This window comes from Cydia fagiglandana, chromosome 15, assembly GCF_963556715.1.
Source record: "Cydia fagiglandana chromosome 15, ilCydFagi1.1, whole genome shotgun sequence".
NCBI classification, from domain to species: Eukaryota; Metazoa; Arthropoda; class Insecta; order Lepidoptera; family Tortricidae; genus Cydia; species Cydia fagiglandana.
In genome coordinates, this window is record NC_085946.1 from 8,823,140 (window position 1) to 8,850,288 (window position 27,149).

Sequence of the window (27,149 nt, forward strand, 5' to 3'; positions counted from 1 at the left end):
TATACGGCAGTGGACTACAGTACACGTAGGTTACCCATGGAAATTGACTATTGACAACAGATGGGGTTAAAAACTTGATAAAAGACGACATCTGTTGCCGAGTAGCAGAACTATATATTTTCACGTATTTTCGTTAATTAAAACGTTTTCGACAGAAACATGTCGTATTTTTCCATTATAATTTTCTTACACGTATTCGGTATCTCTCAATTAGCATTATAGGACAAAACAAGCCAATACTAGAATCAATTAAATAGTTTTCAATAGACGCCGCAGCGACAGTGGCGCCGACATTTTCCATATATCAGGGTTTGTTTTCACGAATACTTCATTCCACCGTAAATCGTCCTCGCGTGAACACCTGATCCTGACCGGTCCGCGCACGTGACACACAAGTGAAAGCCGGCTTTTCCACTGTTTGTCCTTCAAGAAATAATCAATAAAATAATTTTTCCACCGTGTTTTACTCTGAAACGAGCCAATTTTTTGTGAATATCAACGCGGAGACAGTGCAACGAGAAGCGCTTGAAAGATATCGATCCGCGTGAAATTTCCGCGTTCAGCGCCAGCTTTTCGTCTCAGCGCAACCAATATTCCTACAAAAACGTTAAAACCGAAGAGTCATCGTCACCGCCGAAGAGATGGCGTTCATGATGCCGGTCATGAAGAACGACTGGGACATATACAACTCGCAGCGGTCGCGGAAGACGTCCGAGAACGCGGAGAAGACGCCCGGCGGACGCGTGCGGAAGGTGTCCGAGTCGCGGTCGGAGGGCCCGGCGCTGTCGCCGCGCTCGGCGTCCGCGCTGAGCCCGCACCGCTCGGCGCCGGCCATGCGCTCGCTGTCGTACTGCCGCGCACCGCCGTCGCGCGTCTCGCTGCGTCACGCCGACAGCCCCAAGGGCTCGGCTAGCCCGCCGACGCCGAAGGCCCGCGAGGACAAGTTCCACAGCAGGTTGGTCGAGAAGCTGAAGCGAGCGCTCGGGCGCTCGGACTCGCGCAGCGAGGAGCGGCGGTCATGAGCTAACCCTTGCTTGTGTGCAGGGCGCGCGCCGAGTCTCCGCCGCGGGCCTCGCGCTGCGGGGCCTGCGTGCCCTACCTGTGACGGGGCCGACCCACGGCCCGGCCCCGAGCCTCGCGCGCGCCGACACACTATCTGTGATATGTACGAACCGGAGGACTCTCGAGTTGAGTAATGTTTGAATGTGCTACTAATATGTAATAAATAACCGCCTGCTGGTTCTCGAGACACCGAAGAACCTATTCGACTTGAATATGTATTTCTGTTTCATCAACATGACGCAATAGTGTACCTTCTTTGCTTTCCTTCAAAAAAATTGCCGAAGTTTATTTATTTATACGGCCATTTAATTACACCATTGCCTAGACTTGTAATCCAAATTATAGCCAAAAGGTTACACTTATGCTGTTGCATGTTCACTTGTGAATTGTAAGGCAGTTTTAATTATAACTTATGTAGTAAGTAATTGTAATATGAAGCATTGATTCGGAGAAGGTTGTAAGTCAGTATTAGGTTGTAATGTATTGTATAACGGCTGTTTGAATGGATTAAGACTGCGTTAGAGTAAGTTCGCCGTAGGACTAGTCGGGATACGAGTATAAAACTCGATAAATAGAAGTTCAGTATACCTATGGCAGTTTCAGCATGCTATCTGTGATTCGTTGTTTGTAAGTTTACGAGGAGTTATTTATTTTAGCAGTATTGATGAACACCCACTCTGATGTTTATGTATGTTTCGTTTCATATTTCTGAAATGTGATCCACTGAAAATATTAAATTTGTAGTAGTTCTGGTGTCATACACATTGAGTTAGATTTTTGGTCCTTCATTTTCATATTTTCTACCCCCTTAAAATATTTTTCTTTGTATTTTTTTAAATTACATCTGTTAGAAAAATCTTGAGCCGCAATCAAGGTTTACAAAACGACTAAAGAAAAATGAGCATCGACCAAATACAAAAAGTTAATACAATTATATGAATAACGACATTAAAGAGTACCTTATTATTCTAGAAATATATACAAGTATTGTTAGTGAAAACTGTCGATATTGTTACATTTAGGCAAAACGAGATTTAGTCGTCAAAATACAGTGAGAATAATAATACATTTTAGTTTTATAGTTGGTTGACATAAGGGGTGTAGGTAGCTCCATTTATTTTAATCTTTTGTTATGGATTTTGCATGAGTTTATGTGATGTTAATATAATTGTGTATTTCATCGACTCGACTGTGTAAATGGACCAGCTTTATAAAATGTTTATAATAGAATATATAGCTATTTCAATTGTCAGTGAAACTGAATCGGTTCAATGGATTTGTCACCGAATAATTAGAAAATTCTAAATTTTAAGGCATATCTGAATCTTTTTTATAATGTTAGTATTAAAATATGTATTGAGACGTTAAAATGTTCACTCCTTGCCATAAAGATCCGTCTAGAATGTTTACAACCATGGAATAGGATTATTGGTTAGGGGTGAAGTACGTACGTGAATCCATTCACTATTGACAATGCATTCGTGTACGTTTCAGAGGGCCTACCGCGAACCACGTTCGACGTGTTGCCTCTCTGTCGCACTTGTAAATTCGTACGTAAGTGTGACAGGGAGGTAACACGTCGAACGTGGTTCGCGGTAAGCCCTCAGTTGCTTGAATCAAACTGCCATACTTTTTGGAACTTGCCACGTTGTACAGTCACCACACGGGATCGTTGTCATTCAGGGTTCTTGCTAAATTGGAAATTCTATAGCGTATCTATTGAACAACCAATTTAGCTAGGACCCTAAATGGCTCAACAATCGCGGAGCGTGATGGTACGTTGGTGGCAAAGGGCAGGGGCCACAAATGACCCTTGCACTTTGCCAACGACTTTTTAAAAGATTAGCCCTAAATTTTTCCACAATTTGTAATTCTTTGTCAATGTTTATCTGGTTTCTAATAAGTAAATATCTTCTTGTATGTCTATGTCCAAATAGTACCTATATGAATGTATGCAAGCAGTGTCTGATTTAAATACATATAAAGCTTATTATCTGAAAACATGTTTTGATTGTTTCCTTGACCTATTTAGCAGTGTCGAGGATATCTCGTCCTTGCCTTCAATGTGGGTGGAATCTACTCTACCAAATATCAATAAAGATAGGTACATAATACCTAGGTACTAATGCCTTGTGCTAATAACAGAAGCCCTAATTAGTAATGACAGCAAATTAATCCAAGCATGATTCTTTGAGAGTAACAATAAAAAAGCAATAAGTATTTCAACTACCTCACTATGACGAAAACCCCACAGTATAGAAACTCGTACAAATTAATCATTAATATGTATGCCGCGAGCCGCTCCTATCAGTTGCATCCTATAGTTAGATAATTTCGAATACTTTTTAGGTCTCGAGTAGAGTTGACGAGAAGTAGTTCAGTCATTATATCCAAAAACCCGACCCTACCCGTGAATAATCAGTTCTTGGATTTTTTTTTGTAGGTTCCTCGGGGGGCGTCACTGGGAGTGTAAATTCAATAAATTCAAAAAGTAGACTGAAACAGGCTCCTGCGTATATTCGAAAAACGGTTTTTTTTTAATAACTCGGCCATTTTTGATTTTACAGTAAAACCGTGAGGACAAAAATTGTAGGAAATTTGATTCTCTACAAGTTTGATCCTCACAATTTTTCTTCTAGGATCGATATTTTGGAAATTAAATTTGGAAAAAAGGGTCAAAATCTATAATGACTGAACTAAAGTTATTGAAGTCGGTTGAAAATATCTATCTTTAAGAGACTAACCTATTACCAGTAACAGGTAGGTAGATGAGATGAGGCATGCTGGCATTTAAGAGAATATACCTACAATTCAGTTTTACGACACATGTGCCACATTACCATACATTTGCGCACAGAGCCAATAATTCTTGCGCAAATAACAATGACAATCATTTCGGCGAACTACCTTCCTCGTAGACATATTACCTGCCTAGCTACCTACCTATGTCTAAGGTCTAAGTAACATTTTTTATTATGACTGCATTTGTTATAATTGGCACATATGACATTCCAATAGCTAACAAGTACTACTTATACACTCTGATCACGCTAATTTTGCACAAACTTGGCAACTGGATACTGTAGAACGTGGCATGAAAAATTTGTCCGACTCGGATGAAACTTTTAGTATAATAGTCCGGGAGCCGGCTGCATGAAACAAACCTCATCAAAAAATAGAATATACCTACCCTGTAGAGGTACCTGACATTTAGTAGATTCCAACGCACTTGGTCGGCCTAGGCTTAACCTGGCAGATTTTGTACAAATGGCAAAAACGTTGGACAAAAATTCATCAAAAAAAACCTCATCGAAAAATAGAATGAAACTTGTATGGTAGGATACCTGACCTTGAGGACAGTAAAAAAAAAGTGGTCGGCCTCACCTTAGCCTGGCAGTTTTTGCAGTCCGACCAGATTTATTGGGTCACGTGAGAGCTACAATTTACCTCATCGAAAAATAGAATGAAACAAACGGATTATAATAGCTAAAATAAGCCTGTCGACGTATGTCTTGGTCGGCCTCACCTTAACCTGGCAGTTTTTGCAGTCCGACCAGATTTATAAAAAAATCATCAAAATTTTTTTATCGAAAAATCGTATGAAACTTGTATGGTACGATAGCTGCCTTTGAGAACAGTAAAAAAAAAAGTGGTCGGCCAAATCCTGTGTTGGCAGGTTCCTGTGTCCGACCAATTTTGTGGTACCACGTAAGAGCTACAATTTACCTCATCGAAAAATAGAATGAAACAAACGGATTATAATAGCTAAAATAAGCCTGTTGACGTATGTCTTGGTCGGCCTCACCTTAACCTGGCAGTTTTTGCAGTCCGCCCAAATTTATAAAAAAAACATCAAAAAATTTTTATCGAAAAATCGTATGAAACTTGTATGGTAAGATAGCTGCCTTTGAGGACAGTAAAAAAAAAGTGGTCGGCCAAATACTTTGTTGGCAGGTTCCTGTGTCCGACCAATTTTGTGGTACCACGTGAGAGCTACAATTTACCTCAACGAAAAATAGAATGAAACAAACGGATAATAATAGCTAAAATAAGCCTGTTGACGTAGGTCTTGGTCGGCCTCACCTTAACCTGACAGTTTTTGCAGTCCGACCAAATTTATAAAAAAATCATCAAATTTTTTTTATCGAAAAATCGTATGAAACTTGTATGGTACGATAGCTGCCTTTGAGGACAGTAAAAAAAAAGTGGTCGGCCAAATCCTGTGTTGGCAGGTTCCTCTGTCCGACCAATTTTGTGGTACCACGCGAGAGCTACAATTTACCTCATCGAAAAATAGAATGAAACAAACGGATTATAATAGCTAAAATAAGCCTGTTGACGTATGTCTCGGTCGGCCTCACCTTAACCTGGCAGTTTTTGCAGTCCGACCAAATTTATGAAAAAATCATCAAATTTTTTTTATCGAAAAATCGTATGAAACTTGTATGGTACGATAGCTGCCTTTGAGGACAGTAAAAAAAAATGGTCGGCCAAATCCTGTGTTTGCAGGTTCCTGTGTCCGACCAATTTTGTGGTACCACGTGAGAGCTACAATTTACCTCATCGAAAAATAGAATGAAACAAACGGATTATAATAGCTTAAATAAGCTTGTTGACGTATGTCTTGGTCGGCCTCACCTTAACCTGGCAGTTTTTGCAGTCCGGCCAAATTTATAAAAAAATCACCAAAAATTTTTTATCGAAAAATCGTGTGAAACTTGTATGGTACGATAGCTGCCTTTGAGGACAGTAATAAAAAAGTGGTTGGCCAAATCCTGTGTTGGCAGGTTCCTGTGTCCGACCAATTTTGTGGTACCACGTGAGAGGTACAATTTACCTCATCGAAAAATAGAATGAAACAAACGGATTATAATACCTAAAATAAACCTATTGACGTATGGCTTGGTCGGCCTCACCGTAGCCTGGCAGTTTTTGCAGTCCGACCAAATTTGTGATACCACGTGACAGCTAGAATAGGACCACACATGCTGTATTCCATACGCATCATGACTTTGTGTACCTATCTGATGGGCGGGCGTATATGAAACGCCTTCTTGTACGTGCAGGTGATCCAGGTATACACCAAAGCTTAGTTTTCAATCGAACACTTGTAATATAAGAGGAAAAACTGCACGTGATCCTTCCAAAATTTAAATAAATGGTAAAATGTTCCTCCACGATGTTCTCAACGGGCATCTAGACTGCGTTGGATTGCTGTCACAGTTAGGGCTCCGCGCTCCCACGCGCCGAACTCGTCACACCACACTATTCCATATTCCCTGTCATCGTACCAATTATGGTCAAAATTCTATTCTATTAAATTCTGAGTAGAATCGCACGTACCTATAATAAATCGTTCCAAAACATTGACCCTTTCTTCTCCTCCAGACGTGTTTTCAAATCACAAATTGCAAAGCAACTTTCCTGGTAGTCACGCACTATCACACCCACTTACACACATACACCCACCCACCCACACACACACACACACACACACACACACACACACACACACACACACACACACACACACACACACACACACACACACACACACACGAACACATAAATTCCAATAAATGCATACAAACTAATAGATTCGCTCGTTTATGTAGGTACTGTATGTATTTTTATTTTACTATTTTTTATTTATTGTTTACGCAAAATTAGAGCCATACCTACTATTTTAGGATTTTTTTTCCAGTTTACAGTTATTATTAATTTTTTCTCTTTTTCCTTGTACCTTAAAGACTTACAAATTAAGTTATATTTACGATTCTTGTACAGCACAAGTTACAAGTCTACCCACAGATGATTTTTTATTATGTATAAATTACAGGAAGTTCTGTTATTGGCTATGCTATAAGTTCTCATGTTTTTTGTATATTATTAAATGTAAACGCTGTTGAACTTCTCAATAAATATAAATAAATAAAAATACACAAGATAACCTCACATATATTAAGTGATTATCTTATTGTTATTTCTTCGACTCGCAAAGGCGTTATGTGTCCTTCAAACCATTTGATCTTATACATTTCATCTCTTAATGTCCAGCCACAATGTGTTGCATCAAATTTGATGCAAGTGGATTCTGCCGCACACTGCCACATTGAATTTATGAAAGCCGCCCGTAACAAGCCATACGTCAACAGGGTTATTTTAGCTATTATAATCCGTTTGTTTCATTCTATTTTTCGATGTGGTAAATTGTAACTCTCACGTGGTACCACAAAATTGGTCGGAGACAGGAACCTGCCAACACAGGATTTGGCCGACCATTTTTTTTTACTGTCCTCAAAGGCAGCTATCGTACCATACAAGTTTCATACGATTTTTCGATATAAATTTTTTGATGATTTTTTCATAAATTTGGTCGGACTGCAAAAACTGCCAGGTTAAGGTAAGGCCGACCAAGACATACGTCAACAGGCTTATTTTAGCTATTATAATCCGTTTGTTTCATTCTATTTTTCGATGAGGTAAATTGTAGCTCTCACGTGGTACCACAAAATTGGTCGGACACAGGAACCTGCAAACACAGGACTTGGCCGACCATTTTTTTATTACTGTCCTCAAAGGCAGCTATCGTACCATACAAGTTTCATACGATTTTTCGATAAAAAAATTTTGATGATTTTTTCATAAATTTGGTCGGACTGCAAAAACTGCCAGGTTAAGGTGAGGCCGACCAAGACATACGTCATCAGGCTTATTTTAGCTATTATAATCCGTTTGTTTCATTCTATTTTTCGATGAGGTAAATTGTAGCTCTCACGTGGTACCACAAAATTGGTCGGACACAGGAACCTGCAAACACAGGATTTGGCCGACCATTTTTTTTTACTGTCCTCAAAGACAGCTATCGTACCATACAAGTTTCATACGATTTATCGATAAAAATTTTTTGATGATTTTTTTATAAATCTGGTCGGACTGCAAAAACTGCCAGGTTAAGGTGAGGCCGACCAAGACATACGTCAACAGGCTTATTTAAGCTATTATAATCCGTTTGTTTCATTCTATTTTTCGATGAGGTAAATTGTAGCTCTCACGTGGTACCACAAAATTGGTCGGACACAGGAACCTGCAAACACAGGATTTGGCCGACCATTTTTTTTTTACTGTCCTCAAAGGCAGCTATCGTACCATACAAGTTTCATACGATTTATCGATAAACATTTTTTGATGATTTTTTTATAAATCTGGTCGGACTGCAAAAACTGCCAGGTTAAGGTGAGGCCGACCAAGACATACGTCAACAGGCTTATTTTAGCTATTATAATCCGTTTGTTTCATTCTATTTTTCGATGAGGTAAATTGTAGCTCTCACGTGACCCAATAAATCTGGTCGGACTGCAAAAACTGCCAGGCTAAGGTGAGGCCGACCACTTTTTTTTTACTGTCCTCAAGGTCAGGTATCCTACCATACAAGTTTCATTCTATTTTTCGATGAGGTTTTTTTTGATGAATTTTTGTCCAACGTTTTTGCCATTTGTACAAAATCTGCCAGGTTAAGCCTAGGCCGACCAAGTGCGTTGGAATCTACTAAATGTCAGGTACCTCTACAGGGTAGGTATATTCTATTTTTTGATGAGGTTTGTTTCATGCAGCCGGCTCCCGGACTAATAGCATGATTCGACCCTGAACCGCTGTCAAACTTCGGTTTTGTAGGAAGCTTCCTTTCTGTACGGTAGTACTATTATTTATTCTGTGGTATAAGTAGCGAAACAGAAGAGACTCATTAGCTATAAGGTAATTATTAGGTATGTAGGTAATTATTTATGGTCGGCTGACGTAACCCTGTAAAAGGTAGTTTTTCGCAGATTTCGATATCACGTGTCACATTATGATGGCTAGCCCGAAAACTCTCAATACGCTCTCGTAACCAATTGGAATACATACGGCCCGTATCAGTAGGGCTACCGCCAATACCGAAAATCGTCAATTGCGGGGATTTTTCTCTGTCACTCTAATTAGGCCTTCATTGGAGTAAAAGAGAAAGATCCCCACAATTTGCGAATTTCGGTTTTCGCGGTAGCCGCTCAGAGGCTAACGTGACGTGAGCATTAATATGCTGAGCAGTAATCTGTGACGCACTGACGTTGTGCCCTAAAATCTAATCCGCGATTCCCTGAATGACTGATAATTTTCCTAATCTATACAGCGCAATAAATTAACTTGCCTACGTCAGAGATAATAACTGAATGTCATAAAGTTTATTAGCTACCTATAAGTACCTACACAGATCATTAACCTGTGCTCTCATTACTTCCACTTGGTCAGAATCTAAGGGCCACATTACATTAATTAGTATCTATACTTGATCAAGCAAATCTTGTCAGTAGAAAAAGGCGCGAAATTCAAATTTCTATGGGACAATAACCATCGCTCCTACATTTTTAAATTTGCTGCCTTTTTCTACTGACAAGATTTGTTTGACCAACTATAGCTTAAAGCCCATAACAAAATGTTTTGATAAAACAATATTGGGTATCTAGAATACATTGTAATATATCGCTATCTTGATTCTGCATTCGTAAACGCTATGAAAATTGGACTTTATTATTGGAAGGTTAAAGGCGATTTGCGAAATAGCTTTAATGGAGAACTTATCAATCAATCTCTTGACGTAGTATCCTTATTGCCTGACCTACAGTCCGTTTTTTTTAGCATTAGAAAGAACTTCGCAGAAGTAAGCTTGTGGTTCCAAATCCGGCACTTTTAGCGGTAATAATTTGAAGTAAATTATATGTATTGACCATGCTACATTAGATAATTCAATAATTATTAACAATTAAAGAGCCTGATAAAAACTGCACGCTTACTTCTGTGGAGTTCTTTCTAATGCTAAAAAAAACGAACTATAAATGCATTGATAAAATTGGGCAGGAAAGTTCCATAGCTTCTACCTACTCGCAGTGGCGGATTTGCCCTAAGGCACAGTAGGCCCGGGCCTAGGGCGGCAAGATATTTAGGGGCGGCAAATTGTGACAAAAATTCGCTGATGGTAACAAGAAATAACTCAAAATGTAGTCAATATTATGGGTGCCTTGAAAGGGGTGGCTACAGGGCCTGGGGCCTAGGGCGACAAAGACTGCAAATAAGCCACTGCCTACTCGTATATCCTACCTACCTACGCCTACTAGGGAATCACTTGTGCGTTGACATAATGCTATATTTAAGTATCACATTGTTATAGTCCCGTTAACTTGTTTAATTACTGAAATACTTAATAGTTTGTTGTTTGATATTAATCAAATAGGTAGGTACTTAGTCGTTATGCGTTTTTAATCTTTATATTTATTTTGAGATACATATATCTCAAAATCATAAAACATAACTCCATATAAATAGAGTCCATTAGGCTTTCAAATACCTACCTATTCCTCAATACCTCATATAATGTTATTAATGTAATTATATAGGTACCTAATAATGCATAATAAATTATCTACGATAATATAATGCCTGCCACCACAGGGGTTATAAATTGTCATAAACACTTTTGGGCAAATATTTTCACTGAAGCTATAAAAAGATAACAAGTGTCGGCTTGACACACGCCCAAGTATATGGACCATATGATATGGAGATTTAATAAATTGTTAACGTCGGACTAGCTCGCTTTCATACGTTACATACCGGTTTTGTGTTCGTGACCTTGGTTCTTAGTTACGAGTAGCATTTTAATTTCAAAAACCGGGCAAGTGCGAGTCGGACTCGCGCACGAAGGGTTCCGTACCATAATGCAAAAAAAAACGGAAAAAATGCAAAAAGAAAACGGTCACCCATCCAAGTACTGACCACGCCCGACGTTGCTTAACTTTGGTCAAAAATGACGTTTGTTGTATGGGAGCCCCATTTAAATCTTTATTTTATTCTGTATTTAGTATTTGTTGTTATAGCGGCAACAGAAATACATCATCTGTGAAAATTTCAACTGTCTAGGTATCACGGTTCGTGAGATACAGCCTGGTGACAGACAGACGGACGGACAGACGGACGGACGGACGGACGGACAGCGAAGTCTTAGTAATAGGGTCCCGTTTTACCCTTTGGGTACGGAACCCTAAAAATCTGACTTTCATTTGATTTGATAGTGCATCTGGCTTACATTTAGTTATACCAATAACTCTAACATAACTAATATATGTACTTATATAGCAATAACTAAATAATAACATATATCCACCAAAGGGGAATAAAATGCCGCTTCAGTCTGCCCTCTACTGGTTAAAACCTGAAAGGAGCTAGGCTGTATATTTCTCGCACATTTACGGATTCCTAGCATTCAGTGCAACAAATATAAAATAATTCAATTACCTACACTCATCCTATTACACTCAACCAAGCGAACAACATAACATGAATAAAATTAAGTAGGTACCTACCGTACTTTTCAAGGATTTACCTAGCTGTAATAATGTAAATTAAATTTGTCTTTTCCTTTTTTCATATACTTAATAATTTTGGGACAATATTGCTACTGATAGTAGGATGTAATTTATCGTTATTCTGTACCTATCGGTATTCATAAGACGTAAATAAGCAAGCATAATAAGCAAGGCCAAAGCTATTTTTGTACACCTATATGTAGATATATGTCTACATAGGTGTACAAAAATAGCTTTGACCTTGCTTGCGTACAGGGGTCAAGGTTGTATTAAATATTGAATTATTGACCTTGAAGAATTAATCACACTGATAGGGTTATTTCCCCAAGCCATGAGTTTGGAAATTTCCTGTACCTAACTGACTGCTGCGATTAGCTATTTAAGTAATTAAGTTTCTCTTTATTAATATTAATGTGTTCTTGCCCTTCCGCCCAATTTTATTTATTTACCAACTAATTTCATCTAAGTATTCGTTATTACAAGAAAGCCACAGAATTCTTTAGAGTCCGTAGTTATAGCCACTTTATAGCTATAGCCGGTCAAACAAGTTTGTCAGTAGCAAAAGGCGCGAAATTCAAATTTTCTATGGGACGAATACCCTTCGCGCCTACATTTATTAAATTTTACCCTTTTTTACTGGCGGAAATGGCTTGACACACTATATATTTTAAATTAAACAGTTCCAAAAAAAGCAGAAAAGTTAATCGTCATCTCATTTTATACAGTTCATACAAAATATAGACGATCAAGCAAATCTTGTCAGTAAAAAAGGCGCGAAATTCAAATTTTCTATGGGACGATATCCCTTCGCGCCTACATTTTTCAAATTTGCCGCCTTTTTCTACTGACAAGATCTGCTTGACCAAGTATAAATGAAAACGCTACAAACATCAAGCTCACTGCAAACATTTTTTTAATAACCTACCTACCTACCTGCCTACTCTGTGTACTCTGTGGTAGATCCCCGCCGCCCGCTGCCCGCCGCCCGCCGGCGGTTCACAAGCAGTGGGTAACAAGCTTTAGAGAGGGGTGCACGGCGCACGCTCGATTTTCCGAATACAAATGTGAACAATATCCGAAAACATGAGTAGAAAATCCTGCTGCGTCTCCGGATGTCAGAAGACGAATATATCGAATCCAGAATGTACATTTAATCCACTCCCTACAGAGGTGTCTAGGTAAGAGTTTTTGTAATTACTATTACTTATGTATAATTTTATTATTTATAACTATGTACCTGTAAACAAGAGCGTTACGTTACGATATTTAGATTGGAATTAAGTAGGTAGGTAGGTATACATCGATAGTAATTTAGTAGGTACCTAACTCTAAACAATTTTTATTCTGTTTTTGTTAGTTTGATCACGCGCACTGGCATCTTAAAATTTAAAATCTAAGTCTGGGGGAATAAGATTCAAAATTCAATGAAATTTAGTAGGACTTATGTTTTGTACGAGACGGTGATAAAATGTGATTTAGGTTAGGTTTGCTTTTTAGGGTTCCGTGTCCAAAGGGTAAAAATGGGGACCAATTAGGTACTAAGACTCCGTCCGTCCGTCTGTCTGTCACCAGACTTTATCTCATAAACCGTGATAGCTAGACGATTGAAATTTTCACAGATGTATTTCTGTTGCCGCTATAACAACAAATACTAAAAAGTACAGAACCCTCAGTGGGCGAGTACGACTCGCACTTGTCCGGTTTTTTATTGCCTACTATTTTTATGGTTTGGCCCACTGCTTATTATTTAACGTTAATTCATACTAATATTATAAATGCGAAAGCGTGTCTGTCTGTTGCCCTTTCTTCAAGCTTAAACCACTAACCCGATTTAGTTGAAATTTGGTCTAGTTTGTATAGTTTTAATCGCAGGGAAGGATATAGGATAGTATTTATCTCAGAAATAATTCCTTACGGGAGTGAAAAGGGGGGTAGAAGTGTGCATGGGAAAGCAATAACCGCTGAATCGATTTTATTACACGAAATGTGGTATGGAGGTAGTTTCAGTCGCGAGGAAGGATTTACAATAGTTTTTGTCCTATTCCCGAAATCATTTTGTAAGGGTGTAAAGGGGGGGGGGGAGTGCAGGTAGGATAATAAAAAATCTAAGTACCCAAATTACTACTTATTTCACGCAGACGAAGTCGCGGGCAAAAGCTAGTTATAAATATTCATTATTTCAATATGCTTTCTGGATAGTCACTTTTAATACTTTTATGACTGTATGCATTCTAATCTAAAATTCGGAAAAAACTAGGCAACTAATAAAATATTACCTACCCTTCCTGTTTCTTAGAATAGCTTGTATAGTCAGCTGCAGAGAGCGGTCATTACAAATATTTTTTTTCTTTACAAACATAGTCCTAGCTTAAGCTTGCTTTTTGTTTAGTTAACATTTGCTGTTTTGGGTTTAATATCCCATAGTTTTAAATTAAGTAACTACATATATAAATTGTATTTTAGCTGATGTTATTTTATATTTTACAAATGCGTGATTTTAGGCAGATAACAGCACCAGATTTTTTGGCGCTCTAGATGAAGCTCTTAGTGGGTTAGGTAGTCAAAATAATCTGAGTTCAATAATATGTTTTTAAGAGGCTAAAGAGTGTGAGAACCTCGCCCGCTTAGCAACTTTTGCTGCGGATTTTACCCAAATACATACTACATACACCTTCTCTTAAAAAAAACAATAAGTACGACTATTTTGTTTGTTACAGACAACATGAGTGGCTAAAAGCTATTGGTAGATCAGACTTGATGCTTCAAGCTCACATGCACCCTTTCTACGTCTGTTCATCACATTTCGAGGATGAAGACCTGAAATGTACCAGTCTTCTTTTACCCAACGCTTTACCTAGCCGGCACCTCCCAGAGACATCATCTGATACACCACAACGCTCGCAAATAGATAAATCTTCATCTGTATTAGAAATTAAAGGTGACGAACAACCACAAAATGATGTTCTACTTGAATTGCAAGACGAGCTTACTAAAAACATTCGTAAACTAATAAAGGATCAAACTGTAGTCGAAAAAGATAGAAATAGTAAGGAATTCTTATTTTATGCGTTAAATTTGTATCTTTTGAACCCACAAACCTATAACTTTATAAGAGAAACATTAAATTTGCCGAGCGAAAAGGTTCTTAAAAAAATTAAATTGAAGATTACTCCAAAGCTTGACAAGGAAGCTTTGGATTGCTTATCTTCGAAATTAAAATCGTTTCCTGACAAAGCTAAATATTGTACAGTTTGCATAGAAGCCGTGAATTTAAAGAATAATATGTACTATGAAATATCAAATGATGAATTAATTGGTCTTCAGGAAATAAACGGGGTAAAGACTGATGAGTTGGCTCGTATGGCGTACGTGGTCATGTTGCGGAGTATCCTGGTCAAGTGGGACCAGCCTGTCGCCTACTGCTTTCTAAGCGGTAATAAGAATGTCGCGCAACTCGAATCTTGGGTAGACGGAATTATCACCAGCCTTTTAGACATTGGATTTGAAGTTATGGCCTTGGTTACCAACCAAGGAAGCGGTGTCAAAAAACTTGCGACCGAAATAAAACGCATATCGCCAAAGGAACCCTATTTTGTGTTAAATAACAAGAAAATATATTACATTGTTGATTTTCCGCAGTTGTTAAATTATCTAAGGACTAATTTCGGTTCAAAAGATATCAGTTATGATAATAAAAGGCTGTCATGGCAGTATATCGAGTCCTTGTTTCAACTGGAAAGCAAGAAGACACATAAAATTATTCCAAAAATAATAAGTGGGCACGTAACGCTCCATAATGTCACGAAGATGACTACGGTTAAGTGTGCGGCAGAAATCTTCAGTAACACTGCGTCAACTGCTATACACGCTTACGTAGACACAAAAGAGCTGCCCGAGGACGCTAGAGATACTGCCGACTTCTGCTTGTTTTTAAACAACCTGTTTGATGTCCTGAACTCGAGCACATACGAAAATGACAATATGTACAAATGCGCTCTCGGTTCAAATGAATCTCAGATGAAACTTCTTCAAGAAGCTGTAAATGTGTTTAGTAACTTACAATGGAAATTTGCTGAACACAAAAAAGAGACACAGAAAACGAGAGGAGGAAATAAGAAAACACCACATAACCATCGCACAACATTTCCGGATATACAGATAACACTTAATTCGGTTATATCTATCGCTCAAGATTTAAATAAGCTTGGACATAAGCTTTTACTGACGCAACGATTAAATTTGGAGCCTTTAGATAAGTTTGCAGATTTAATTAGAGGTGTATCTTCAAAACGCGAAACGAAAGAAGCAATAAAGCCTTCTGCTATTAAGTTCAGTAGAAACTTTTCCAAACAATTTGTTAAGTACATTTTAACTAAGTCGCCCCTTTCGAACAGGCCAAGCGCTTTCCAAAAGTATTTTGAAGACGCGACGCTATTGGAAATAAGTAAAATAAGCGATATTCCCAGTAGGCCACTGATATTGTTAGGACGAGGAGAGACTGACTACCGAATGCAACTACCCAAAGATCATCCGACAATTTATGTAGCCAGTTACATATTTTACAAATGCCAAAAGACACATAATTGCAATATGCTTGATCATTACGTATCGACATTACCAGATTTGGCAAAAACTAAAGTTTACGACGTCTACAACAAAAAAGCACCGTTTTACGGAAAACTCAAATTGTTGACTTACCCATTTATTCGGTATATTGAGCAACTCGAGCTTGCGTTTACGCAAGTTTTCAATAAAGGGGTTTGGTCGACTCCTGAACATCCCGGCTCACAAGCTTTTACCAATCTGAGACCCATACCTTTCCCAGATCCGCCATGCAAGTGCTTTCCGAAGATCTATGCAGTAAAATTACTGATCAGGCTGAGAATATATGCCACAATTAAGGCGTATAATAAACGAATTAAAAACCAGAATATAAATTTAAGTCAATTTCTTTCCGAGCTGAGTAGAAAATTGGAAGAGGTAAAATAAATTAGTTTTAGCCTATAATATTTTGTTTCATTGGTGCTACTTTTCACCTACCCTTCTGAATAAGATAACACACCCTTTTCGATCTCTAAAACATCTCACTATATATCAGTATGTCTGAAGCGATAGATCTCACAACGCATAACAAACATAAATATTTTCTATTATTATTCTCGGTGGACATCAACCAGCAATCAAAGGTCGACTCAGAGGAACAAGTATCGGCTGTAATCAATCAACACCAATAAGTGAATTACCGCTTCGAATCCAGTTCACACCGGTTACCATTGTGGCGCCGTAACGAGACTGAGGCGGAATCGCACGTACGACGCTACTTGCATAATATACTTTTATTCTTCAGAAAGAGCGGCCTTATGTATATTACCCTTGTTATTTTCTCAAACTTGCGCGTAAACATGGTATTTTTGTTTGGGATAATGAGCCTGCGAAACATTATGTTTATTACCGTGATTTTTAACGTAACATTGTCGGTCAAGTGCCTCTTGTTGAGATATTGTGATGAGGCTTTGATTTTGATGCCAATTATCAATATCAAATTTAGACAGAGAGAATGGGCGCCAGCACGCTGTAAGGCGTACAGAAAGGTAAAAATAAGATGAGGAAAAGAAAACTATTGTTTAAGCTCGAGACAATTAAATATAATATCAATGTTTCACATGAAAACAGTAGTATGGTTAGCAATACAGAAAATAAGCTTATGCTATTATTATACTAAGAACACTATGCTATCGGACTGGTTACGCAGTCTCAGTTAAAGTTCATTATGTCTATACACTAAATATGCACTGAGCACTTGAAGTTTATTAAGAGGCCACTATTGCGTGAAGTTAATTAAAGTCTATTGATTAGTAGCACACCTAAATCACGTGTCTATAGAAAGAAGGCAGCCTAGCTGTGACCAAGTCACGCCAGAGGCGCATAAGTGGCAGCCAAAAGCCGCGGTGACACGTGCTGAAACCGTCAGCCACGTGTCCAAGTGACCGCCTATCTAGCACGCCAACGTCGCGATGCGCCACAGGAGTCACGAGCTCGAGAGAGCCAATAACAAATTAGATCTGACCACACCTGAGTCACGTGTCCGTAGCAGAAGCCGGTGAAGCCGTGGCTACGCACTGCCCCAGAGGCACGCAGGGGAACAGCCAAGAGTCGCGGTAACACGCGGTGATACCGTCAGCCACGTGTCCAGGTGGCTGCATGCCCGCTTCGCCAACGTCGCGATGAGCAGCGCGAAGCTCCAGCCCAACGTCTACGGCAACGCCCAGCGCCGACACGTGCCCGAAGAAAAGCCCAGGGTAGGGACCGGCATAAAGGCTCGCTACAAAAAGTGAAGATGTATTTCCATATTTTACAGGGATGGCTCCCGTACAAAGCGACCAGAGAATATCTGCACCAACTTCCTCACATGGCTGCGGAAATCTCAGTCACTTGATCTCGTTCGACAATCAATTTCCTCTCCTGTCACTTTTTTCAAACAAAAACCCCGCTCAGAGCCAAGGAATTTTGCCAGGCATTGCAAACAATGTCCCAAACAATATTTGAAAATTATCATATTATAAGACCAACGATACCTTATAATCTTAGACTCTTAGTATTCTTTTCTATTTTTGTAAGTAAGCTAAGAGAATTTGGTTACCTAGCTGGCCGGTTAAATAATTTTAACTGTACTGGCCTACAAGAACGATCTTTAAAGGTATTACGTATTCCCACCAACCAGACCACGACTAGGATTCAGTTTAATACACATTCATACATAGATATAAACTATGGATGAGCGCATGCATATGAATTGCCCGTTGCGATCTTCATGTCAGCAAAAAAGCGCCATCTGTTACACACTGCGTACAACTACGTGAGCTCGACTCTCGCGATAACTTTGTACGGGCGTACAAGGCTTGTTAAGTTTATTCGCGGTTTATATCAGAAGAGCGTCGATTAAGTTTATGGTTAATCAAAATTATTTGTTGTATTTGTTGGCGTTGTTTGATATCCGTGTCGTCGACACTGACGCTCCTTCTTACCTCTCAAGACCCGTGACATCTGTACTAAAATCAGCTGAAGACGAAAAACAGAGAAAATATTCCACGGCCTGTGAAATGCGACATGCAACTTTCACACCACTTGTAACATCTGTTGACAGCGTCTATGCACCCCAAATGTCCTCCGTTATAAAACATATGGCAGAAACCATATCTCAACGTTGGAACCGATCTCTAAGTACTGTACTGGGCTGGCTGAGATGCAGGATCAGTAACGCCGTTATACGTGCCACCACCATGTGCATCCGAGGCACACGCCACCGGTTTAAGTCCCCCGCCTGGTGGCTTGGGTTCGACGACGGTGCCGCCCTTCCACACATCGACTGAAACCCCTTTTCTACCCTACCTACATATGTCTTAACCTAACCCTTTGCCTATGTATTACTTATGATTCTCGTAATAAATGCTTTAGTTAACATATTTATTGTATTAAAATGGGCGAACTTATCCTTATAAGTTTCCGTTCTTCTACGTTATTTCGTGATGTCATTATCGTCTCAGGTGGCAATGCAATATTTTAAACATTCGCGCAGTGCGGTGTGCCGCCCTGTGTAAGCCGGCTCTGTCAAGGTCGACAAGTTGGCCGAGCTACTAGCTACAGCAGTACAGTTCGATAAGTACCTCCCGAGCTTTCGCGAGTAAAATGCGGCGAACAACTATTTCTGTTAGTTTCTTGCTTGCAAAACAGGTAGAGTAAAAAAGAAGGAAACAGCAATACAAACTAACTATTTTGGCTCAGTGATCCAAAGAGAATCTTGGCCTCCGAAACGAGAGCGTGCCACCTGTCCACAAATATGATGCAAAAATATAAGTAGGTAATGGAAAGTATTAAATACAGCGATGTGAATTAATCGGTGTTTGAAAATGCGCGCTTTGTTTCTAGCCTCACCTGTTAATTTTTTTTGAGTTTTACCTACAGTTAATTAAAAACTTTAACCTGACAAGAATTAATATACTAGGTACCTAAGTCAACGAATAAAACAATAACAAATACTTGATCTTGTTATTTCGAATGTTTTTAATAATTATGTAAAAGAAACGGGAACAAACTCTGTAAGACAGACAATAGGTACTTTAATTTCGGTAATTATATCCGGTAGGTAATCAACTAATCATATTTAAGTAAATTTACCTATACAAATCACGCAGTATGCATTTCTACTTCATAATAACTTCCAAAGAGAAATGACGTCCTTACAAGGTTAATGCATTAGCGCTATGACGTACGAGCGAACATTAGTTGCTCGTGAGAATGAAATAAAATTATCGTTTAAAATTGGTTTTAAGCAATAAATAAACCTAATTGGAAATTACTTACCGATGATATGAGATCCCATTTTTTTTCTTATACTTCCTATAATGGTTTTTGCACCCTTTTACAACGCAATAAGGCATTTTTGTGTTATGCTGCGTGACAACTTTCTACTGCGCAATTCGCCACACGACTGAGCGCCGGGGTGTGATAAATGCAAATATCACACCCATGTAGCGGCCCCCTTTTTAGTGCTCGTTAGCCGCGTCCTTACGAAGTAATATATATGTCCATGCATTCATATGTATATGTGAGAGAATTGATAAGCTATTCAGTAGCCGTATTTCCCAGGCAAGTCATTGAAATATTAGGTTAATAGGTATAGGTACCGACCTATGTAAGGTAAAAAGAGCCTTTTCGTGCCTTTAGTGCGTCTATTGAATCGAATCGTAACAATCGAAAATGTTACGTTTGTTAATGAATAAGTATTATAAATATATACACTTCATCCACAAGCCCCGTGGTAAGGTATCCTTGTGGGTTACCTAGTTTCTTATTATGCCATCGGAATCGATGCTAGGTTATCGCAGGTCGTTGTTCTAGTTCTAAAAGGAGGTAGTTTTCTATTTTTGTTAGGTGGTCGGTAATCGGGGTTAGCATTTTAAATGCACTGTCTTCCGGGTAGGGTAGGCGTGATACAAGTAATGAATCACTCATATTATTATGATAATAGTACCAAGTAGTACATACACTTTTATACACATCAATTAAAAGATTTACAGCTAAGTATTACCCAGGGGTGATGTGAACTTGATCGTTGTGTATGGTATGCCAATAACCTAAAATTTTAGACGGTAAAAACCTTACCTTTTTTGACATGCCCCCTTCAGAATTTTCTAAAGCGGTTGGTACTGTATTATTTTCTATTATATTATTTAGCCCGATTCAGATATAACAACTTATTATTGTTTTAATCTTATTTTGATACAACCTTGAAAACCGCTGACACTGGTTGGTGCATGCGAAATGAAGAGAAAGTGTCCGTGAGATGCGCGTCAATAGGGGGTAAATGTTCTGCCGCCAGAGTGCAGTGCTAAGCTAGCTAGTAAACCATAGAGTAACTTATACATAATGTGCCTTAAACTGTTTTTTTGACAACGTCACGTTCACGTACAATAAAATATGACATTGATGCATCAAGGCGGTCTGTTAACAAGGGCCTACCGGGATAAATTTAGTTATCTGCCTCTTTATCGTTTGTTGAGATTAGATAACGAAATTTCGATATTCTTGTTTCGCGGTAGACCCCCAGATTGTGATGGATAGTGGTAGTGGCGCCCCCTATGCAGAGTTTTGTGTAAAATTCCCTATTACCAAGACGATCGTCAAGTTAGTGTCAAAACCAGTTCTAATCTGTAACAAGTTCCAGTTGTTAGTCTTTGAATCGGGCTCGTTGTTTATGAGTTATCAACTTCATCCATGCACAATTATGTATACGACCACAGATGCCCTTCACAGATGAACGCCTGCACGTAAACTGATCTCTGTGATATGTTATTACATGATATTACTTATATTTCCTCTATATATAGCATTGAAAAGTGATATCTTATTCACGTGACCTTAATTTGGTATTTTTTTTACTTTTTAGGGTTCCATAGCTCAAAAGGAAAAAACGGAAACCTTATAGGATCACTCGTGCGTGTCTGACTGTCCGTCTGTCACAGCCTATTTTCTCGTTAAAATACACAAAATAGTTCTTTACCTATAGATGACAGGAAAACCTATTATTATAGAAACGTGCAGTCAAGCGTGAGTCGGACTTACGTTACGTCCCATAGAAAAAGTTGTTCAGCCTACCTAACCACCTCGCACAATATGGCTAATGGTACAAAAATAACCCTGTATTTTTGTATCGTGTACTGTGTAAGGTTTACTCGGGTAATTCCGAATGTCGAAAACTGTCGGATAATTCCGAAAAGAGACTTCTATTAGGATGGAATTAAGGGTGATTTTCATTTGAATTTCGGAATTATCCGACATTCGGTATTACCCGAATACACCTTACATGTATTATCCCCAGGTACTTAATGCGATTGTAACTCCTTCAGTCTGCTACCACTATCATGGCAGGGACGCAGCCATGCGGTAGACTGAGATAGCAATATCACTTGCTCCCTCTAACGCATAAATGCGTCCTTTGGAGTGACCGGCGCTGGCCCATCGTGTAGAGGAGCCATCAGGCGTGGCTCATCCCGCGATTTCGTCGCTTTGCTACAGGTAGCTAAAAGTACATCCGTTCCACACCAATTTTGGTGGCTAGCCTTAAGCCGCGCGTGGCGCTGTCGCCACCTAGCGGCCATACCTGTCCTGATCGTAACAGACGAGTTAGAGAGTGAGTCTTCTGTACCTGGTACTATTATTTATTCTGTGCCACTATTAACAACACGGAGAGCTTGTTTAGTCTGCGCCGTGAACGGCAATCTAATTAAAAACCAATTTGTATATTTAAGATGCACCTGCAGAAGCAAATACCTGCAATATCAAATATAGCGTGTCTTTCTAACTGAGACAACGAGAAGATATTAATAACATATGTATATATACTATAGTTCGTTTATTTCATCATCATCATCTCAGCCATAAGACGTCCACTGCTGAACATAGGCCTTCCCTTTGGGGGGTGTATGCCATAATCACCACGCTTGGCAGGCGGGTTGGCGATCGCAGTCGAGTACACGGAATTATACACCCGTGGTGGACCCGGGTATGTCCTTAAACTACATCCAAGACCACCAGTGGACGGGCAGCAGCGTCCCTCAAATTCGGTGTACTCGTTTATTTAGCATTGGAAAAAAGGTAAATAATAAAAATGTTAGTAAAAAACCATGTAAAAGGTAAAAAGGCTTCATGTTAAAAGTTATTAATCGCTGCATTAGGTACGAGGGTTTGTCGAGTCGCCCAAATGTAACGTTGTCCAAGTACGTAAAAGGAAGATAAATGCTTGGGGATGTCAAGTGCTCAGAGAAAGGTCGTTGACTCCTACTCCTATCGAGCCTTTTGACGTCACGTTTCAGTACTCTCGCATCTGATGGCTCCTCTACACGATGGGCCAACGGCGGCCACTCCAAGGGACGCATTTATGCGTTAGAGGGAGCAAGTGATATTGCTATCTTATTCTACCGCATGGCTGCGTCCCTTGGAGTGGCCGGCGCTGGCCCATCGTGTAGGCCATGAAACAGACTGCAGCCAGAAACGAAACAAAATACTTAAATAAAATGTGACAGCGGGACCAATAGATTAAATTAAAATTAAATTCGATACGATATGGTTGTAGCTGAATAACTAGACATGATACATTATCAGATATCACGGATTTATTTCGTGATATGGCTTCTTCACACGTGACGTGTATCACCGAGTGTGTAATTGTGTATTACCTAAGGGTGGTATTCCATCTGTATCTTGGTCCAATGTCTCGCTCGGCAGGGTCTTGGCTCGCTGGCTATTTTATATGTACCCTTTTGGCCGCCGAACCTAGTCCGCAAAGACGCTCACTCACACGCCAGAGTAAATTTTAAGTAAACAACTAATAAAAAGTTTAGGGATTGCAAATAGTGATATCGATATTTACAATTTATGGTAAAAATCTTCTTAATTTGGCTTTGTTCTTAACCAACTTTAATTTATTTCGAAAATGCCAAAAACTGACATGTTTTTTACACACGACAATGTTAAAAATAAAGGTTTTATCATTAAAAACAACCGCTAAACAATATCGATTCATGACGTAATATCACCGCACTAGACTGTACAAGAAGTCTTGTATACAAGACAACGGCGCGCATGGACTGCCCGCAGTGCCGACCGACAAGGACTGTTTCCGCGCGGATTAAGTAATAATAGTCTCTCGGTCAACGGCGTAAGCGCTTGTCGGTACGTAAACTTTATAAGCGTAAGGTTAGAGCCGCGCATCGTGTGTCGATAATATAAATGTATCGGAACTGCATTGGGGAAAATTACATGTGGGTTGAATTGTCAATGAGTGAAGAAGAATAATATTGGAAAAGGGTGGGGATCGGAAATGTTCGGGAATGCACGTTTCACATTTGACATGTTTCTTAGATGAGCTTCTCAGTTCCCGTATTACATCTTACATCCTCCCTACCATTACAATTTTTCGTCAATTTCAAATATATAACATTCTCATAGTTAGGCGACACTGACTATTCCGAGCGTCCGCCTGTACCATTCTTGTGCGAAGCGGTCACTTCAGGGTATCACTCCCCACTACACTATAATCTCGAAATGAATTATTTGTTCTGCAAATAGACCACAAGGACAGATTTACTTGTCTAACTCTACTATCGACAGCTGAAGAAGCTCCCTGAACTTCAGCTATAGTTATGCCTGTCTCTCTCTCGTTTAACGTATTCTAGTTACTAGTTACCACCAATTGGCATTTAAAAGGTGTTCAAATGCTTAAATAAAACTAGATTTGCGATTTGATATTTATTTAGAATATTCTCATATAGAGTTAACATTCCCATCCCTAGCTGTCTTGTATACAAGACAACGGCGACGAGGAACACGAAAAACGTTGAAATCTGGAGCAATTTTTTTGATAGCCTTATTATAAAAGAATGGTTTTATATAGCTGCTTTAAATGCAATTATTTTAAAAATCAAAGACCTAAATCATTAACACGAGTGTAAAAACAATACAAATGATGTTTTTTTCACATTTACCGAGCGGTTGAATTTGTGTCTTGTATACAAGACCGCGGCGCCAGTGTATCGTTCTATCGTTGTCTTGTATACATGCCAACGGCGGTCAAAGGGTTAATATTAACAAACGACAATGTCTGATAAAGTCATAAATATTAACAAAGTGCGGCCCGCGTCAACATCGTTAACTAACTATGTGGCCCTTGGCTGCTAAAAGGTTGCCGACCGCTGCTCTTAATAAATCGTCACGTCATAAATATTTAGTTTACAACCAACTCAACCATCTCTTCGGGCTTCTTTTGTGATTTTGACCTAAAAATAATTAGCTATAGATTTTGTACTCCGTATATTATTATTGCTGCACTTGATTTTGATAATACCAAACTGTAATGTCACAAAGGCGTATTTTATGCACCATTATCAAAGTACCTATCACGCACAATAAATCAGGTAGGTACCTACAATATTACAGTTATGAGTAGAGCTTATCCACCCGGTTTCGTGGAAACTTTTATGACACGCCAAACATCATCCGTCATGAGGTTTCTTGTCACGTCTTGAGGTGAATGACGCGCCTATAAAGTCCATACGGAAAACAATAGAATTCAGCGTGGAAATGTTACATACCAATTTTACAAGAATAGGTATCGGCAGGAGAGTTGAAGTGAATAATTTCGTATACACACAGCGCACAGGTGTGAATGACTCACGTTAGACCGGGCCGGGCCGGAGCTTCCGGAGCTTCGTTTACTATGGAAAGCAGCACGTGGTCACCGATCCGCCGTCATAGAAAATGACATGTCGAAGGCTTCGGCCCAGGCATGGCCCGGTCTCGTGTAAAACTTCCTTAACTCTACAGACTTTGCAATGACAAAATGTGGAAGAAGCACGATAATCGCCAAAATTCTAAGAAAATATGACTTTTATTGTGGCACCACACTTTGTGACGTTAAAGTCTGTGAAAAGCTTTAAGACGTGCTCCAGGTAGGTATCAATATTGCAAATAGTTAACAGAAAAATCGTGTGACTTGTGACGTGATAATAAGTGACCGATGTGTCGCATTAACAAGAAAGCGCGAAATAGTCTCAATTAGCGTGTTTGCGTAAATTAGAATAATAGTTCGGTCGCTGACTGTTTGCAAAACAATTGGTATTCTGTATTTTAGCTGCTATCCATAATTAAGACTATGACGCAGGTTCTCTGATCTATATAGGTATAATTGGGTATCACGCACCAGGTATTTACTTGCGAAGTTAGTCCATTATTATTTAGTGATTCCTCTGTTATCTACGATTTTATTAGTACATAACTTAAATAGAATAAGTACCTCGCTAAAGAAGGCCCATTGGTGTTTTTTTTTTATTTTTCTTATGCTTAATATGACGAACTTGCATGTTACATGTATATGGGCTCAAAATTTGAACCCATTAATGAATTAAATTTCGAAAGTAATCAATCTTTAAACCGGGCCTTCTTTGGTGCAGGTACCTTACCTACTACATATGTACTTATACATTCGTTTAAAGGGGCCCACTCATTAACAGTCCGCCGGACAGTATCGACCTTAGAACAAAATTTTGACAGTTCCGAACAACTGACAGGCCGATACCGTCCGGCGGACTGTTAATCAGTGGGCCCCTTTAAACGAATGTATATAAGACCTACGATGAACTACGAAGTTCAATATGCACTCTACCATCAATTTAATGTGTTAGCAACTCGATTTACTCACGTGTTATAAAGGAAAAACAGCCGATCCCTCGCGTGGTGTAAATTACAGCTTACTAAGTAAATCGTAAATAGGTAAACCAGGTATGCACCAGCAAATGCAACGGAGACGGAATTTTCCACACAAAATTATGATTACACGCAGCAAGAGCATGTCGTACGTTAAGGATGACTCACGCTAGACCGGGCCGTGCCCGGGCCGAGGATGTCATTTTGTATGACGGCTGATCGGTGATCACGTGGTGCTTTCCATAGAAAACGAAGCGCCGGAAGCTTCGGCCCGGCTCCGGCCCGGTCTAGCGTGAGTCATACTTTATAGTGATGCAGAATATAAACAGTCAGCAACAGAAGTTGCTAAGCGGGTGAGATGTTCAAAATACTCTGAACATTTTTCTTGTAAAGATAATAAGAGTGTCTTCAAATCGCCCGCTTAACCACTTCTGCTGCCGTTTTTATCACTATCCAACAAGGCAATCCACACTAAAACATTAGGATAGGAAGTTTGGACTGTTTGGAGTTTCATCAGGATATTAAATTTTTCCTTGGTTTCCTTTTTTTATACAGTTTAAGTGCTTACCGTGGATGCAGCAGTATAGTTGACCAGTTAGGGCCCATGGTTGACCATATGAGTGTGACAAAGATACAAAATTTGTAGCATGCATTGTTCTATCTACTGGTCGGGTTGGTCTCGGACTGTCTAGAACACAAAATGACTAGTGTAATACTTTGCCTATATCCCTTTTAGTCTACATCGCAAACGGTCTAGAACACAAAATGACTACAATTATTTAGACCTTTATTTACCTACATTTCGTCGGTTTATCTTTACGTTAGCAATGTCGACGGAGCCCTGCTCCCGCGGGGCTCCTATTTCTGTGCTGTTTGAAGAATTTGCATTTGAAGAAACCTAACGAACCTAACCTACCTATATGTGGTCAT

The 27,149-nt window shown here is 39.3% G+C and overlaps 2 protein-coding genes and 1 long non-coding RNA gene across 4 annotated transcripts in view; all 3 read left to right on the forward strand.

Annotated features, from left to right (window-relative positions):
• LOC134671337 (uncharacterized) overlaps positions 1–27,149 on the forward strand; it is a 142,346-nt gene that overhangs the window by 70,683 nt on the left and 44,514 nt on the right. The window lies entirely within an intron of this gene.
• LOC134671289 (uncharacterized) lies at positions 248–3,063 on the forward strand. 2 transcript variants are annotated; one of them, XM_063529098.1, is made up of 2 exons: positions 248–955; positions 1,045–3,063. In XM_063529098.1, exons 1-2 carry the CDS (start codon positions 642–644, stop codon positions 1,103–1,105), a joined length of 375 nt encoding a protein of 124 aa, XP_063385168.1. In that variant the 5' UTR covers positions 248–641; the 3' UTR covers positions 1,106–3,063. The 2 variants fall into 2 exon arrangements, 1 of the variants encoding a protein (XP_063385168.1); XR_010099207.1 differs by having other exon boundaries at positions 253–2,549; positions 2,663–3,063.
• Positions 12,478–16,454, forward strand: LOC134671290 (uncharacterized). Its single transcript, XM_063529099.1, has 2 exons — positions 12,478–12,637; positions 14,177–16,454. The coding sequence occupies exons 1-2, from the start codon at positions 12,543–12,545 to the stop codon at positions 16,446–16,448; spliced, it is 2,367 nt and encodes a 788-aa protein (XP_063385169.1). The 5' UTR covers positions 12,478–12,542; the 3' UTR covers positions 16,449–16,454.